Genomic DNA, 19,612 nt, shown 5'->3' with positions numbered 1-19,612 from the left:
GTTTTCAAAGATAATGGCCAATGGCTCTGCAATCACATCCACCAACTCCTTTAGCACTCTCAGATGCAGCGCATCCGGCCCCGTGGACTTGTGCTCGTCCAGCTTTTCTAAATAGTCCCTAACCACCTCTTTCTCCACAGAGGGCTGGTCACCTCCTCCCCATGCTGTGCTGCCCAGTGCAGCAGTCTGGGAGCTGACCTTGTTTGTGAAGACAGAGGCAAAAAAAGCATTGAGTACGTTAGCTTTTTCCACATCCTCTGTCACTAGGTTGCCTCCCTCATTCAGTAAGGGGCCCACACTTTCCTTGACTTTCTTCGTGTTGCTAACATACCTGAAGAAACCCTTCTTGTTACTCTTAACATCTCTTGCTAGCTGCAACTCTAGGTGTGATTTGGCCTTCCTGATTTCACTCCTGCATGCCCGAGTAATATTTTTATACTCTTCCCTGGTCATTTGTCCAATCTTCCACTTTTTGTAAGCTTCTTTTTTGTGGTTAAGATCAGCAAGGATTTCACTGTTAAGCCAAGCTGGTCGCCTGCCATATTTACTGTTCTTTCTACACATCAGGATGGTTTGTCCCTGTAACCTCAGTAAGGATTCTTTAAAATACAGCCAGCTCTCCTGGACTCCTTTCCCCCTCAAGTTATTCTCCCAGGGGATCCTGTCCATCAGTTCCCTGAGGGAGTCAAAGTCTGCTTTTCTGAAGTCCAGGGTCTGTATTCTGCTGCTCTCCTTTCTTCCCTGTGTCAGGATCCAGAACTCAACCATCTCATGGTCACTTCCTCCCAGGTTCCCATCCACTTTAGCTTCCCCTACTAATTCTTCCCGGTTTGTGAGCAGCAGGTCAAGAAGAGCTCTGCCCCTAATTGGTTCCTCCAGCACTTGCACCAGGAAATTGTCCCCTACATTTTCCAAAAACTTCCTGGATTTTCTGTGCACTGCTGTATTGCTCTCCCAACAGATATCAGGCTGATTGAAGTCTTCCATGAGAACCAGGGTCTGCAATCTAGTAACTTCTGTGAGTAGGAAGAAAGCCTTGTCCACCTCATCCCCCTGGTCTGGTGGTCTATAGCAGACTCCCACCACGACATCACCCTTGTTGCTCACACTTCTAAACTTAATTCAGAGACACTCAGGTTTTTCTGCAGTTTCATCCTTGAGCTCTGCGCAGTCATACTGCTCCCTTACATACAGTGCAACTCCCCCACCTTTTCTGCCCTGCCTGTCCTTCCTGAACAGTTTATATCCCTCTATGACAGTACTGCAGTCATGTGAGTTATCCCACCAAGTATCTATTATTCCAATCACATCATAATTCCTTGACTGTGCCAGGACTTCCAGTTCCTGTCAGCAGCTTCAGTACCACAACTGTCCTTATCTACCCAAGCTGCTTTTGTGGTAATATTGGGAGAAGTATTTCTTACACAAACTCATGTTTGTTGTTGTTGTTACATTTTTTTTCTGTTTATAAGTTAAAAAAAAGCGTGTGAAATTGGAGCATTTAAAATAGTCAACGTTTATTTCAAAATTTCATGCACATTATTTTTACTCTATTGGAATGCTTGAGAAAGATTGAAAATCATTTTTGTTCTGAAAATACAGAAATAGTTTTGTAAAAAGACAAGAGAACATGGTGGTCTCGAGAGGCCTTGGGGTCTAATGTATTAAACACCCAACTGTGAGTCACGTTTTCCAGAATTACTCTATCCCTGTCAGGCTTTAATAGTACTTTGTTCTGATATAGAATTTTACAGATATTTTTTAGTCAAGTTGGTAGATGTTGTTATTTATATGGACACAGCAACAATAAGAGACAGACATCATAATATGGTTAAATGCAGAGGCCACAACTTTATTTAAAACTATTATCTAGCTGAGGTTATCACCCCAAAGTACCCAGAAGGGTTGTTCCAATGCAGATGTCAATGGGCACCAATGGCTTTGGTGGATTATAAACCTGAGGGTTGGTTTGCAGGCCATGCTCCCTTGCACCCTCAGATCTTCCCAGTGAATTACCAAGCAAAATAAGATAAAACACACAAGTCTATGCCAGTAAGATAACTGAATACAGGTAAAACCTCACCCATTCATTCAGTCTGCTTCATTTAGGATTGGATTATTTTATAACTGATTGTAGTAAAGTAGAAGACCTTGTCAAGCTTTAGGCAGATGTCTAAACCTGGGCATCCAGGAAATGACAATCAATATTCAATGTGCAGGAAAACATCAGGCAGTGCGGTCAGGGGCTTACATTTCACAGCAAACATGATGAAGTTAGTAATGAAACTGACTTGACACTGCCATTGGCAAACCAGATTCCTGACAATTTTTATCTCTGACTCTGTTTGCTTTCTGATGGATTGGTTGCCCTTGACTTGTTTCCTGTCTAAACATCCATAGTTAAATATTTGTAATTTCAGCCTGTAAGTACACCAGCCTGTCTTGGGAGCTATAAAAACTGGCTAGCAGGCCAAATCCAATGATCATCATATTTAGGCTTGTAATGAATAACATTCACTTTTGGTGAGTCAGTTTCAGTTTAATTTCTGAACGTAATGGTTCAAATTACTTGGTTGGACAAGGTACATGAGAGTTTAACTTGTACTTTGGGAGTTATAGATACATTATAGAATGCAAAAGGCTAAATATTAGACTAAATTGTATTATATCATGCAGTTGTTTTGCTTCAGTGATGAACCTTTAGTCAGAAAAGACATAATTGTAGGGATCTGTGACAGAACTAAGCAAAACTCTTGGAAAGAGCTGTGGGTAACATTTTAGTTCTTGGTCATTTTTATAAATCAGGATTAGAATATGTTTTAAAAGCCATATTAACTGATACCCAGAAGTCTTGATGCTTCTGAAGAACTGAGTTGCCTGACTCTAAATGAAAACATTAGCCTGTTTGTTCAATTAATGCCACCAGAATACACCATTTATATCCTAGAGAGATACTACTGATTGATGACTTCCTCTGTCTATAGCTAGTATTATTCAGCTCATTACAGCATTATCCTTAAAGAAATATCTTTCTGTTATTGAATTGTCATTGAGTAAATATCAGGTTCTGAACTAATGTTTTAAAAAGTTGAAATACAAGGTAATTTCCTAATGATAAGTTATAATATTATATATCTTGAAGCAATTTTATGGGCCTTGCAATAATATTTAGTTAGAGCCCTGATGAACACCTATAAAATCATGATTTATTCTTCAGATTCTGTCCTTCCCAGGAAAGTCAGTGGGGTTGCCCCAGCAATAAGATCAATCTGTTTCTCTCTCTCTCGTCCAGGTTCTGATATTGTCATTGGTTACTGTAGTATTTGAGGGAGGGCAGAATTTGACCCTCCCTCAAATACTATTGTCATTAATAATGGAAAGTCTGCTTCAAAAAACCTGTTATGGAACCTATTAAGAACATTAATGGTTGGTCTCCTTTAGTGTCTAAGAGCACTGCTAATTAAATTAGTTGCTGAGTAGCTAAAGGAACGTAGGTGCTGGATTGCGAATATGCCTGCTGTATGCTGTACTGCGGCATGTACAGATCATGCCTTGTATTAACCCAGCTCTCCCAGCGTTATTTTTTAGTTTTGTTATTAGAGGTGAAAGAACAAATGTAGTTGTACTGTTCATAAAAGGCTGGCACTATTTACTCAGCGTTGTTATGAAACGGCATTCAGTCTATGTTATATATATCAGTTAGCTGATATAATGAGTTTTAGGGCTGTAAATCTGAACAAATTACAACTCCATCAGGCATACATCTCTTACATAGTTGATTTTTATGATGGTTATTCCGGATTAAATAGCAAGGAAGGCACATTCTCTCTGTCCGGACAAATTAGTGCTAAAACGAACAAATATTGTAATTTAAGGAAATTATTATAAACTCTGTTTTTGGTTATTATGCGGATAATCATTAAGAGAGTGGAAAATGGCAGCTCATCATCTAATGCCTTTTTTGCTAAGGGAACTTTAGACACATCTTGGTAGCACATAATTCCATCAAGGAGTTTGGTTTGAAAATTCAGAGGAGTCACTGAAATAAAATTGATAATCAGGTTTAAACTATTACCAATAATAAAATCTGAGCTAGCCTATTCTGTACTCACCTAACCTGGGCAACAGATTAGGATGGATTTAAAATAGTAATTTGCCTGGTCTTGTGCTGATGTTGTAGTTGAGAGCACTAAGAAGCTGGCACACACAAACGTAAGTAACAAAAATGAGCCTACTAGAAATAAAGTTTACCAAGGACTATCAAATAATCTGAGTGACCTCAGCCAGCTTTAGCAGAGTCTGAGCAACAGAAGGTCTGCCTCTTGTTCACCCTGGGTAAAATAGTCCCAGAAGTGACACAATAATAATTATTTTTTCTTACTGGGACTTTCTCTTCTTTCTCCTCTCTCCTATCTTTTTTTTGTCTTATTTTTATTTTTATTCTTCTAAACCAAGTTTTTAAAAAATAGGCGTGTAAAGTTAAGCTCCTAAATCACTTTTTGTGAGATTTTTAGAGGCATTTAGGCATCTAAAAATGCAGATAGGACCCATGAGGGAGTTTCCAAAGCACCCAAGCATGTAAGGAGACTAACTTGCATTTAAATCAATGAATTGAATTAAATGCATTCCATTAGGCACTTTTGAAAATTCTGCCCCTAAATCCATATTTACACACCAACATAAATGACCTGATTACCAAAAGTGCTGAGCATCCAGCAGCTCCCTTTGACTTCAGTGGAAGTTATGGACATTCAACACTTCTGAAAATTAGACCATTTATTTTAGTGCCTCAGTGTGGATTTAGGAACCTAGCTTTAGGCAAACAATTGTGAAAGTCTTGTCCCATGTCTTCTTCCCTCTCCTTTTCGTATCTTACTATCCTTTCTTATAACCAGTGGGTCTCCAGTTAAATTCAGAGAAAAATGCAATCCTGTCAATTTACGGGTTGATTATGCCTTGAGGTTTGGGGTGCTTAATCCATTTTTATATTGTTCACTTTATGTTAGAAAAACTGCAAGGGGCTTTTGAGAGTGTTGTAAAAGACTCTGGCCATTGTGAAATGTACTGAGTTACTTCAATACATTCATATTAAGTAAAATAAAGTTTTTAAAACATATGAAGTGCATAGCATACTGGAAGTTTATAGGTACATGGGGGTTCAGCTAGATGACCTACAGCAACATGTCTTTCCAGTCTTTAATTTATGTGAGTTGGATTGCCGCTTCCCTTTCTGCGAGTAAAGGGGACCTCTAGCAGGTCTGGGGACACCAAAGAAAAGTAACGCTTGCTCTGTGGTATCATCCTGCTCTCACTCTGCCTCCATGGGAGTGGTCTCTGAGTGATCTGCAGGGATCCCTAGCAGTGGAGTGGGGGGGAAGAGGGTGGTAGAGTGGGATGGAGCAAAGCTGGGGGAACAGTTGCTTTCTGCAGCATTGTACCCTTCCCCGGACCCAAAGGAATATCCAAGTATAGAAGAAGTGCTGAATGTGAAACTCTGTGAAGGGAAAACAACTTTGAAGATTACTGGGTGTCCTTGGATTTAGAAGGCCCAGTTGCTTACTACTTCTTCTTTCTCCTAAGGTTTAATGATGCAATGAAAATCCCATAAGCAGGGACTCACAGAATTTCCTGTCTGCTAGGGACCTTTTTTCCATGTCTGGGGCAATCTGGATCTATGAATCTAATAATCAGATTAGCCTTAAAAAAAAAATTGGGAGAAATAAAGTGAAATAGGGGAATAAAACATTCCAACCCACCTCAAATATTGAATATTTCCTATTTTTACATACATTTTCTGAGCCTTGAAAGATCACTCTGTTTTAGATAATTCTAGGCTTAGAAGACTAAAATGATTACTTTTTTTTTTAAAGAAAATAAGAAGCAAGTTTGCTCTTCTGGGAAGTTTTTCCAATATTTGTAACGTTATATTGTCATAATATGAATTATGTGGTACATATTTTGTGTGCCAGATCTACTGGAATGAAAACTATAATGTGAATCATTACTACTGACCTTCTCAAGATGGGCATTTATTACCTCTGTTGTCACTGGATCATGTAACTTGTGAGACATTCAAGTGTTTTTACCAACCACAAGAGTTTTGAGGGACATTCAAGAACAAATACTGCATAGTAGTAGATTAAAATAAACCATGCGCATTTTGCCCAGTTGAACAAGGGAAACACTCAGAAGTACCTGAGTGATTTATATAATATGAATGATGTATTTGTATGCCCCCCCCCATTACCTTACTATTATGTAAGAACATTAGAATGGCCCTACTGGGTCAGACCAAAGGTCCATCTAGCCCAGTATCCTGTCTTCTGACAGTGGCCAGTGCCAGGTGCCCTAAAAGGAATGAACAGAACAGATAATCATCAAGTGATCCATCTCCTGTCACTCATTCCCAGCTTCTGGCAAACAGAGGCTAGAGACACCATTTTTGGCCCATTCTGGCTAATAGCCATTGATGGACCTATCCTCCATGAATATATCTAGTTCTGTTTTGAACCCTGTTATGGTCTTGGCCTTCAGAACATCCTCTGGCAAGGAGTTCCACAGGTTGACTGTGCATTGTGTGAAGAAAAACTTTCTTTTATTTATTTTAAACCTGCTGCCTATTAATTTCATTTGGTGACCCCTTGTTCTTGTGTTATGAGAAGGAGTAAACAACATTTTCTTATCTACTTTCTCTACACCAGTCATGATTTTATAGACTTCAATCATATCTCCCCTTAGCCGTCTCTTTTCCAAGCTGAAAAGACCCAGTCTTATTAATCTCTCCTCATATGGAAGCCATTCCATACTCCTAATAATTTTTGTTGCCGTTTTCTGAACCTTTTCCAATTCTAATATATCTTTTTTGCGATGGGGTGACCACATCTGCACACAGTATTCAAGACGTCGGCGTTCCATGGATTTATATAGAGGCAACATGATATTTTCTGTACTATTATCTATCCCTTTCTTAATTATTCCCAGCATTCTGATCGCTTTTTTGACTGTTGTTACACATAGAGTTGATGTTTTCAGAGAGCTATCCACAATGACTCCAAGATCTCTTTCGTGAGTGGTAATAGCTAATTTGGACTCCATCATTTTATATGTATAGTTGGAATTATGCTTTCCAATGTGCATTACTTTGCATTTATCAGCATTAAATTTAATCTGCCATTTTGTTGACCAGTCACCCAGTTTTGAGAGATCCTTTTGTAGCTCTTTGCAGTCTCCCTGGGTCTTAACTACTTTTAGTAATTTTGTATCATCTACAACACCTCACTGTTTACCCCCTTTTTCAGATCATTTATGATTATGTTGAATAGTACTGGTCCCAGTACAGACACCTGGGGGACACCACTATTTACTTCCCTCCATTCTTAAAACTGACCATTTATACCTACCCTTTGTTTCCTATCTTTTAACCCGTTACCAATCCATGAAAGCACCTTCCCTTATCCCGTGGCAGCTTATTTTGCATAAGAGCCTTTGGTGAGGGACATGGTCAAAGGCTTTCTAAAAATCTAAGTACACTATATCCACTGGATCTCCTTGGTCCACATGCTTGTTGACCCCTCAAAGAATTCTACCCACAGTCTTTAATGTATTTATCTTCATAGCACCGATGTGAGGGAAAAGTGCTAATACTGTACTTATCATTCAGAATCATAGCAACACTTTTCCTTCATTCCTATTGGATGAATTAGGTTGCTCAAAATAGTATGATTGCTGGTCTTGAGAATCAAGAGGACTGTAGAATAGCTTAAGACTCCACGGTTATGTCTACTCTGTGATAAAACACCCATGGCTGGCCCATGTTGGTTGGCCTATGTCAGCTGACTCAGACTTGTGTGGCTCGGGCTGTGGGGCTATAACACTGCAGTGTAGACGTTTGGCCTTGGCCTACAGCCCAGGCTCTGGGACTCTCCCCACTTGTGGGGTCCCAGAACCCGGGTTCCAACCTGAACCCAAAAGACTACACTGCAATTTTACAGCCCTGTAGCCTAAGCCTCATTACCTAAGTTCCCTCTAAGCTGCACAGCTGCCTATTAAGCCCCACGCAAGGGCTCAGGGCTGTGGTGGAGAAAGATGCCTCTCCCACAGCACGGACCTGCCATGGTGGGGAGAGGCACCTCTTTCTGCCAGCCCCAGGAGGGACCTGCCGTGACGGGGGAGGTGCCTCTCCCCACCGTGCCCCAGCATGTACCTGCCACAGCCAGGGGAGAGGTGCCTCTCCCCTTGCCAGCCCAGGTGCTTCTGTGGGGAGAAAGAGCTGGGGGGAGTCCTCTCTCCCTGCTGTAGCCCCCGGGCAGCCTGCATCCCAAACCCCTCATCCCCAGCCCCACTCCAGAACCTGCACCCCCAGGCAGAGCCCTCACCTCCTCCCTGCACCCCAAACTTCTGCCCCAGTCCTGAGTCCCTCACCCTCCCCACTGCACCCAAATCCTCTGCTTTTGCCCTGAGCCTCCCTCCCACACTCCAAACCCCTTGGCCCCACCCGCACCACATGAATTTTGTTATGTGCACCAATATGGAGGTGATGTGTGACATAACAAAATTCATTCCATACATGTGTGGGAAAAATTAGAGGGAACACTGCTCATGACCTTGAGTAAGCTGACACTAGGGTTGCAAAGCATCCAGTTTTTGATCAGAACACCCAGTCAAAAAGGGCCACTGGTGGCTCTGGTCAGCACTGCTGACCGGGATGTTAAAAGTCCAGTCAGCAGCACAGTGGGGCTGAGGCAGGCTGGGGCTGCAGCTCCCATTGGCCAGGATGTGGTGGGGCAGGGCCTCAGAGAAGGGGCAGGGCAGGAGGCTGGGCCAAGCGTGTTTGGTTTTGTGCAATTAGAAAGCTGGCAACCCTAGCTGACACAGTTTAGCTACAGCTGTTTTATTCCAGTGTAGACATACTCCTATAGACTTGAGTGAGCTTTGCATCAGGCCCTTAGACCCAGATCATCAAAGATATTTAAGTACCTAAACTCCCATTGATTGTAATGGGAGTTAGATGCCGAAATCCCTTTGAAGATTTAGGCCTTAGAGACTTGACTTTATGAGTGTGTTTATGTTTGACACATCATTATAATTGGGCACTTTTGCTGTGAAGAATAAAATGAACCAGAAGGTCACCTATGGCACAGAAGAAGGGAATGGAGGCTCCACTGTCACGTCAACATGGCTGTATGGTTGGTGCTTGGCTGCTTGGAGGCAGGGGAGTGGGGCTGTGAAGCAGCTGCCTTACATGGTGTGCTGCTCTCTGAAATTTGTGGTAACACTGCTGGAACTGCTAAGGCCAAAATGATCACCTTTGCCAACCTGGCCTTACTCTGTCCTCTGCCAGTGGGAGGTGAAAACACCCATGCCACACAAAGGTTTATTATTGCTGTTTCATTTATAAATCCAGAACTGTGCTAGGCACTTTACAGGCAAGGATCAAGACACAGTCCCTGCACTTAAGAGCTTACAATCTAATTAAATAATGTACACATGAAGGATGGGGCATGGATGCAGCACAAAGAAAAGGGCCAGATTCTGCCATCCTTGCAATAATACCTTATTCTGTAAGTAGCTCTATTTAAAGCAGTGGGATCCCTTGTGGAACAAAGTGCTACTCAACCTGAGTAAAGGTGGCAGAATCTGGGCCAAGCTGCAGAAGTTAAGCAAGAATCTTGTTAGATCCGTTAGTTTTCTTTATAGATTTTATTTTATTTTTTGTGGGGGAGACTTCCTGTTTTGTTATATGTCATTGTGGAGAGATCCAGGATTGATGCCCCCTTTGAAACAAGGTTGCACTGCGTGTATGAATTTTAAATTATAAAAAAAATTGGAATTTTTAAACCAGGAGGACTGAAGTGCAGCTGTGATATCTCTTTAAATTATTAATTATATTGTGGTGTATACACATTTTTACCTACTAGAAGTGGGAAAAAAAGATATTCTTATGCATTTTGAGCAAAAGTTGAAGGATGAAAACATATGAACAGATAACAGGTTCTTCTTGGAAGAGATAGCATTATGTCTAAATGGAAGTGGATCCTTCCCTGGTCCTTTTTATTCTGTCAGAGTTGATGCATGGAGATTTTAATCTGTCCTTTTGCTGTACCAGAAATTAATTCAAAACCCACATCATCCACATTTCCTAATTAAATGTTGGAAAACTACTGGTATTTATACTTGCATGTGATTAGTTTATACACTTCTTTCTGTAGGACATTTTGCCTTTAAACTAGCCTGGAGTCAATAAATCTCTTTACAGATGTCAATTTGGTCGGCAGTAAAGAGGTAAATAGAAACAAATGACACTCATCAAGCCCATGGCATGAATGATTTATTGGGCACGATCATTTAACACTTTCATAAAGTCAATATAAGGGAAAGAAACAGGTTGCTTATTATGGTAAACTGTATTTGTACTGTCAGCAAACCATGATTTATAACAAACCTGTGGCCAGGATTAGGATATTATAAATGAAGGAAAATGGAAGGCTCATTAATTTTTTATACCCATAGGTAGAAGACATGCAGTGGGCTAACAGAGATCATACACATCCAGCTTCTGTTTGCAGCCTGCCCTGTAAACCTGGGGAAAGAAAGAAAACAGTAAAAGGAGTGCCTTGCTGTTGGCACTGTGAACGCTGTGAAGGGTACCATTATCAAGTGGATGAGCTCACCTGTGAACTGTGCCCATTTAATAAGCGACCAAATGCCAACCGCACAGATTGCCAGCTTATCCCAATAATCAAACTGGAGTGGCATTCTCCCTGGGCCATCGTGCCTGTGTTCATAGCTATTCTCGGAATTATTGCAACCACCTTTGTCATCGTGACATTTGTCCGCTACAATGACACACCCATCGTCAGAGCATCGGGCCGCGAACTCAGCTATGTGCTATTGACTGGGATTTTTCTCTGTTACTCTATCACTTTTTTAATGATCGCCGCTCCAGACACAGTGATCTGCTCATTTCGACGGCTCTTTTTAGGACTCGGCATGTGCTTCAGTTACTCTGCCTTGCTCACAAAAACTAATAGAATCCACAGAATATTTGAGCAAGGTAAAAAATCTGTCACAGCTCCAAAGTTTATTAGCCCAGCTTCCCAGTTGGTGATCACTTTCAGCCTCATATCCATGCAGCTTCTTGGAGTCTTCATCTGGTTTGCTGTTGATCCACCACATATCGTAGTAGACTATGGAGAGCAGAGGACACTAGATCCTGGAAATGCCAGGGGAGTTCTCAAATGTGACATTTCTGATCTTTCTCTCATTTGTTCCCTTGGATACAGTATTCTCTTGATGGTCACATGCACTGTGTATGCTATTAAAACAAGAGGGGTTCCAGAGACCTTCAATGAAGCAAAACCCATTGGATTTACTATGTACACCACCTGCATAATTTGGTTAGCTTTTATTCCAATCTTTTTTGGTACTGCGCAGTCCACAGAGAAGGTAAGTGACAATAAAATTAAGAATCAAATGTTAACCTGCCTTTTTCCATTACAATATTTGTAACATTACATTAATTCAGTCTTATAAATTACTAATTCTGAATGTGAACACAAATTGCTAGAATATTAAGAAATGGAAGGTAATGGCATGTGTCTTTGGAGAGGTACATTTCCTGGGATTTGTAACAAGATCTGGGATCTGATTATGACATGACTGCCATAACTGCCATGATTGCCAAAATGACCAAGTTATTTTCTGGATACATCTTTTCCTTAAATGACTGCTTCCACTAATGGGTGTTGTTATTATTCATGATGCTCCAGTCTGTTATACAAAATGCTATAAATGTTTGCTGCCTAGCACAGAACTGATGTAAATAGATATATTTCAAAACTCCACCAAGATCTACTTACACTTGTCAAAAATAATGAAGAAGAATGTTTGGGTAGAATGAAAGTCATTACCTTTACCTGTCAGCCACACATACAAATAAATAAATAAATAAATACAAATATGGAGAGAAAAATACCCAGTAAATTGAATATTTATTTCATTTAAAACTTTACATAAGGGCTCAGTTAATTAATTAATAGCGCCTTGAGGAAATTACAGGTTTCAGAGTAGCAGCTGTGTTAGTGAGCTGTAGCTCACAAAAGCTTATGCTCAAATAAATTTGTTAGTCTCTAAGGTGCCACAAGTCCTCCTGTTCTTTTTGAGGAAATTAGGCTCAGGAAAATGAGCTCTTTTGATGAGAGATTCAGTCTAACATGTTCAGAGGTCAGTTCTTCCTTGTTCAGTTGACAAGATCCTTTCGTAATATCAGTCAGCGAGAACCATATACAATATCTCAGACATTTAACTCTCTCTCTCTCTTGCTTCTAATGGGAAGACAGAGACACATGTCAGCTATGTGAGTTTGTCTCCAGCTGACATTGGGAAAGATGGCAAATCTGCCAGGAAAGAGCAATAAAACACAGATCAATCGCCAAGACGGTTTGGAAAATCTTGAAAAGCAGAAATGTAGGGTATGAATCTCTGAACCAGAGCCTCCCCCCACTCCCATTCCTAATGGGTGATTTTTTTAAAAAATATTTTTTAAATTATCCAAAATATTTTTTCAGAAAATGGACTACAGAATCTATCCCCATTAATGTATATGCAAAACAGCCACATGCTTTCGGCTGGCATAACCCCCTTGGCTTCAAAATTCAAAAAGTGGTAATGTGTGACTAAATAAAACACCTGCTGATTCAGTCATAAAAGTTTTCAGGGGGAGCAGAGCTCATTAGTATGATCTTTTTCATTTCCATAGATCAATGTGGTTTTCACCCAGATTTCTTAAAAAAAAAAAAAAAAGTACTAAGCACACTCACTGCTGAATAGGTCAGGCTGCCACAAAGCCAAGATCTGTGACCTGTCATGACTTGCATGGCCTTGTTCAGAATGAAAGGCCATTAATATTTTATGGAGAATTAAACCCTAAGGTAGTGGCACAGCATAGGTGAAGTAAGTAAAGCTGAAGAATTCTGACACTTATAATTGGAACAGGGAAATACTTTTAGCTGATAATCGTATGTGTGAACAGAGTTTAAATGCTGATGCTTTTATGTATAGGTTTAAGTCAGTAAAAACTTGTGTGGCTAGGGATGCAATACTTATTATTTGAAAGAGAATGTTTTACCATTCAGGGCATGCTGAGTTTAGCAAGGCATGGTATTTGTGACTAAACACATGTATTTCTGGATAATGGAAAATGCTATTGGCCGGTGGTTCCGCAATGACTTTTAATTTACACAATAGGTTCTCATTTATTTGACGCAAGAGATGACACGCTCTCCACTTCGAAAGAAGAGAATAATAAACCCCTCTGTTTGGTTTCTTATGTGAACTCCCAAAGTGGACAAATGAACATAACTAAATCTCCTGGGTTCTGGCACTAAACTCTGTTATTTAGTTGTTGCATTTTTAAAAAAATGATCAGTTATTCTTGTTCTTCATATAATGACTTTCAGGAGGGAAAAAACAAATTAAAATGTTAATACAGTAGTTTTGCAATTCAAATAATTCTTTCAGCCTTCTGCTTCTTGTTGTAAATAAAAACATGTTTCCACACTGAGCCTTATGGACATCATCACAATAGCTCAAGCATGCATGCAATTAAATTATTTCTCTAAATGGGACAAAAATGTAATGATTAGTGCTCACATATATAATAAGTCTCTGAATATACTTAGGCAAAGTTACTTGTAGTTTTCTCAGTTAATATAGAACTTCTAAAGATGCATGTTCTAAGGAAAGCTAATACACTATAAAATCTGGTAATTGGAATTGCTTTTTGTACACCTATTTTTATCTGATAAGGAAATAATGGGATAAATTAAATGAAGTGGTGGTTTCTGAGATGCTCATCACCCTGGACCTTATCTGCAGTTGATTTTAGAGCCCTTATATTATTTGGCTATATGGCTTGAGCTTGTTCAAAGGGAATCTAGCTATAAATTGGGGAATTTAAAGGACAGAATAAGAGCAAGGGTTGCATTCTTGAAATGCTGAAGGGAATAAAATTGAGCAAGGCAGTCTTTACATCCCAAATCTATTCCCAACTGGTATTTTACAGCATCTGTATCTCTAGACATGTTCCTATTAATAATAATAATAATAATAAATAATAATAAATAGTTAAAACATCTCTGAAAGTGTTCTGGGGCACTGTCAGAACTGGGGCATGAGCAGGAATCAGGGGCCTAGTGGCCTGAGCAGGAGTCTGAGCTGGAGTCAGAAGTCAGGAATTGGAGTCAAGGGTCAGAACCAGTTAACCTGGAGTGAGGCAAGACAGGCAAGGCTGGGTCCAAGACTGAAACAGGTCCAGAGCAGGGCTGCGGGCAAGCAGACACAGGAGCTTTTGCAGCCATGGGATACACTTTGAGCAGTCACTGTGGTGCTATTGATGGTGGCGCTTCTATGAGGATTAAGAGCCGGTCTGCTGACTTTTCCAGCCAATCAGGTGGTGTAGCAATACAGGCAGCCTACTACAGGCCAGCTGTACTGGGGCAGGTTGCCGAGAGACTGGCTCTGCTGCAGGCCCTGCTTCCTGATGGGCACTTCTTTGTCCCCTAAATGTTACTGATACCCACAACAAGCAGCAGAAACCAATATATTTTCTGGAAGGATCATATACACAATTGCCCATTCCAAGAACTAATGAGCACACAATTTAGGTAGAAAATGTTTTAGTATCTCCTGTTGTTCTTCCACTCCCAAGATATTTATACTGATAAACAGAGAGACAAGGTAATTTAAACAGCTTGCTATTTGAAACTAACAGAAGGCCTGATCCAAAGTCAATTAATGTATGGAAAGATGCCCATTGACTTTCATGGTATTTGAAGAAATCCTAGAAGATATAAGAGTCCAGTGAGATTTTGGACAGGATGAAGCTGAGTTTGAATGTACAACTATTACAAAAACTTTGGACCCTGATTAATTAAGTCAACAATTAAGCACCGATGTTAATAGGACTCAAACACATGCCGAAAGTTAAGAATGTGGTTAAGTGTTTTGCTGAATTTGCTGCATCAGTGTCTTAATGAGCAAGATGCTGGATTGGACTTTAGACATATGTAAGGGACACTGGAGACTGAGGAAAAGAAAAGGCTTATGTGGGTATTCAAGATTATAATTACTAGGCCAAATCCTCAGCTGGTGGAAATTAGCGTAACTTCACTGAAGTCAATAGGGCTAGGCTGATTACCCCCGCTCAGGTTCAGGCCCAACGTATGTAGTTTGTTATTAATAGTCCCATTATGATCGTTTTTCTACTCACCTTCTGGTTATCTGTAATTATGTAGGTGTAAAAATAAAACATAGTTGGGAGGATTTAGAAACATATGAGAAAAAGAAGTAAATTTAAAGTAGCAAATAAGCAAAGGCACAAAAAAACCTTCTGAACCTCCCTTCATCCTAGTCTGATGGTTTTTATAAATTTCCAGACACTTCAGTTATCTTGAATCTCAACCAGCAGAACATCAAACCAACATACATGCCTAAGAAAGCCTTTCTTCTGATTATTATTTCTGTAGCATTTCAGTTTGTGGTTGTTGCTACTAGCGGGATTCAAAAGATGCAGACGAGAACAGTATGCAGGTTTTGTTCATCAGCAGATTCCATCATCAGCCTAAGTGTAAGAGCAAAAAAGGGCAATGACTCTGCTGAGTATTTTTGGACTAATTTTCTCTTTCTTATTTTGTCACTTCATGATTATGCTGTTGTCTTCTACTATAAAAAAAAGGAAACCTACTAAAAGCATTGAAAGATATTTCGAAGCTATATGGGGATAATGGGAGAAAATTTACCTCAAGACATAAAACACTATATCCTTTGCACAGAAGTAAATGTCACTGAGGTGCTTGAAGTGGAAAGTGGCAAAACTGTACAAGATAGCATTCCAGCCTGCATATCCTTTGACCTCACATTTGCATGGCAGAGTGTTAAAGTACTGGGATTTTCTGAAATAGAGATCTCTTAAAATGTCATGATGGTTGGAATGCTGTAGAATAAAAAGTGAAGTTGGCTGAATGATTAAAACAGATGTTTTATGAACCACTGGGTAAAATTATGTTACAACGGCAGACTGCACAAGAATTGGCAGAGGATAAATGACTGTCTAAAATACATCTCTATTCAATGAAAAGATCTACTTAATTTCCTTGCATTACTTGTTTTACAAGTTTTGACAGGTGGATGAATCATGTTCATTCAGATAATGAAGATATAATTTATTATATTAGCCTAGTACTTTTCTGTTTTGAGTGAACATACGAATACTTGTTTTCCATTTTGCAAAAGAAAGGAGGCTGAACTTTTTGATAAGGAAAAAGGACCCATAGAAAACACTAAGTCATTCTCCCCCCTTCCTGTTCTTCTCCCCATTCTGGAAGCAGTGAAATAACCAAAAGGGGTAATTTAAAGAGGCAGGAACATTTCAGCGTATTTCCAAACTCTGCCTACAACTTTGATCTTTTCTCCAACAAGTGGAGTAAAGGCAAATTAAAAAGTATGGCATAAACAGATCATATGAGTGTTACAATACATCATTATTCTTGCGGCTTTACTAGTCTCACAGTTCTTAAGCTCTTGTACATAGACTCAAGGTGACTGAGGGAGCAATAGCTGGGAGTGGGTAGAGAACTTGCTGGTCACATAACATGGCTCTCCTATTTGTTACCAGCTGCTAAGTCACTTAAAAGAAGATACAGATACATCTGATCATTTCATAATACTAATTGTCCATGCAAACTGTTGCTGTACTTGTAATAAGGATATTATTCAATTTCCAATGGGAGGGAGAGGCGACCACAGGAGACTATCTGTTAAAATGTGGTCCAAACGATGAAAAAGCTTGAAAACTCTGGTGCAGGTAAATTCCCTCTGCCCCCCCTACATTTCTGGAGATGTTGGTCAAATTTTTTTCTTCTAATTTTTATTTCACTTACGATCAATTCAAAATGATTTGAAGGTGACATTAAGAAAACAAAATGTCTGATAATGCTTCAGACTTTGTTAATGAACCAGCCTGCACTGAGAGTTTTCTTCATCTCAAAGTATCATCCCCCTAGTTCAGATGATATTCAGAGATGTGTCTCTGAAGGTTGTCCATCGTGTACACATCACAGCACCAAAGAAAGAAAGCAGATCTTGAGAAAGGGAACTCATCATGTTAACATTTATTTCATTTTGTTCATAATGTCTGTATTGAGTTTAATTGAATCCTTTGTTCCAGTGTAACAAACCGCATAAGAATTCAGCTAGCGGTGATGAACACTTTTTTGGTAGACCCATCAGTGTACAGTGCTCGGGTGTGCACACTTAGCAGACTGTGGGATTGATATTCCTCTAACTTTCACTATTTTTGCTCCAGTTGAACTCAGTTGATTTCAGTGGCATTACTCTTGATTTGCACCAGTATAAGTGAGAAGAGAATCAGGCCCTAAGTTTTTTTGTTGTTCCAAAAAGTGTTTTATTAATTAAATTAGTTCTTCAGTTTTAAACTTTTTCTAGTAATCTCAAATAAATCATGACATTTGATATCTTCAAAGGGCTGAGCAAGAGACCGTGTGTTTTTTACGATGCTCCAGGAGCAGAATGGGACCTATGGTCTGACTCAGAATCTAGGCTCCGTGAGGTCTGTGGGGGAAGTTCCCTGCTCCAGGTCCATACCTGGAGCAGCACACTTCCCGCTATGTGTCAGACAGTGAAGCTCCCCTGTGCAGTTGTGGACCAGATCCACTTCTGTCCACATGTTCAACTAGTGAATGCAGAAGTACTGCAAGGCTATTATCCCTTTCTTTCCCACCCACAATCCAGATAACCAGTGAAAGTCAGTAAGGGAGTGCTTATGCTCCATATGAACTTGGAACCGTTAAGTTTGCACCTGCAGTGTCCACAGTGGGAATTACAGAGTGGAACTTTGGTGTGCACTGCTGTTCACACGCTCTTCGTCCAAACTGTGGAGTGTAGACATATCCGTAGTGGGATGTATATGGCGCATAGGCCATGTGCTGGTCCTCTGCATAGACAAGAATTTCACCCTATCTGCATACACTCGAGGCCCTGATTCCTGTGCAGTATATATTGTTCCTTTCACTGTGCTCTTTAAATGAATGGTGTGGTTTTCTTCAAGACTTTGTTGATCAAAAGTGTGGAATTCACCTCAAATGACATCTTTTTGTCTTAGGCACCAGCTTCTCAGGTCTCTGCAGATAGCTTCTGAGAAAGCAGGGCTATTGGGGCAGCTTGAGGCTTGAGAAATTTTGTCTTTCAGAGGTGTTAAAAGCCCCCCCACCCCCAAAAGACAAAAGTTTTGCCGACGACAAGCGATGCTGTGGACATCTCCACCCTCATTTTATCTCTTCATAAGAGGGCTCCAAGGAAACTATTAAAACGTAAGCTTCATTGAGCCCAGTTACACTTTTTTTTTGTTTCTTGGAGGGTTGCCAAATATGGATTGGAACTACAGCCTCTTGGCCATTTTAAAGGCACAGACTCTTTTTTCTCTAGTAACAGAGAAAAGAGTCTGTCTATTTTGACCACAATAGTGTAATGAGAAGTGTAAAATAGAAAACAAATATATTCAGTGGTAGCAATTTAATAGTAACTATATTCCTGAAAATAATTTTGTATTTTAATAGTAAATATTAAGCCCACACAGTGAGAGTGTAAATCAGATTTCTTTCATTATCTGACTCTCAATGTTACCATCTTTATAATGAGTGTGAGATGTCATTTTAATGCCTAATATCCTCCATAACAGACTATAATATTTGACTAGATTTGTAAAATCTGGACTAAAATACAGTATTGCCAATACCCAATGAAGCTCCAAGGATATATCTTGTATTTTAATTGGCTTCCTGCTTTAGCTCTTGCGGCTTCTTGAACATATAAACAGGGATGAATAGAAATTCTCAAATAATCAAACTGCACAATATTGACAAAATCTAGGTAGGCTAGTTCAGTGTTACAAAGCATATATAGAATTAGCGTTCTTACTAGGGGTGGATAAAAATAAAAAATAACCTGAATCTCCATGCAAAATTCAGACAAAAGCTTTCTTTAATGTGTGAACCTTTTTCTCTTTTGCATTTTTTTACATGTGCTTCTCTACTTATGACCAAAGTAAAAATACTGTGATGCCACAAGAAAGGCTATTTCTGTTCTATTTCCAACTCAGCAGGAACTAAGAAGTACCAGGAATCTCACAAGAAAGGCTGTTCCAGCAAGATTTCCATCCTGATTTCTACACAATAGTTTCTTTTAGGTTTGCCAATTACTAAAGCCATATTTTCAGGACAAAAAGCTGTTAACAGGATTAAAAGTGGCGCAAAATAAACCTATTCTTATCAAGACAAAGAAGAATATAAAAGAACATAGTGCACATAGGCCAAATCTTAAATCTACCCCTAAACATGACTGGGGGGAAGAGAATCCTTCCCTCAGGCAATGAAGTAGCTTTGCAGAACACTCTACACAGGTGTCATGAGACAATGCATGAAGTGCAACATCCTGCTTTGGTCCCAACACACTTCCTCTAAGGGAGAGCTGGAGGATTTACATGAACATGAACACTGCCCAACAGGGAGCCTCTGTGGAGATGGGCTCTGTGCTATGT

The 19,612-nt window shown here is 39.8% G+C and overlaps 1 protein-coding gene across 6 annotated transcripts in view; it reads left to right on the top strand.

Annotated features, from left to right (window-relative positions):
- The window catches only part of GRM8 (glutamate metabotropic receptor 8), a 476,081-nt gene that overhangs the window by 405,425 nt on the left and 51,044 nt on the right, over nt 1-19,612 (top strand). For 4 of the 6 annotated variants that reach the window (XM_084616841.1, XM_084616843.1, XM_084616842.1 and 1 more), the window contains one exon: nt 10,510-11,445. The exons of 1 other annotated variant lie outside the window; for it this stretch is intronic. In XM_084616841.1, the coding sequence (XP_084472967.1) occupies nt 10,510-11,445 (936 nt within the window). Of the gene's footprint in view, nt 1-10,509; nt 11,446-19,612 lie in introns of those variants that run through there. One more of the 6 variants, XM_084616846.1, reaches the window with a different exon arrangement.

This window comes from Lepidochelys olivacea (assembly GCF_965140295.1).
Source record: "Lepidochelys olivacea isolate rLepOli2 genome assembly, chromosome: 1".
Classification (NCBI taxonomy): Eukaryota; Metazoa; Chordata; order Testudines; family Cheloniidae; genus Lepidochelys; species Lepidochelys olivacea.
Note: the sequence above shows the minus strand (reverse complement) of the source record. Positions and strands in the feature narration are given on the sequence as shown.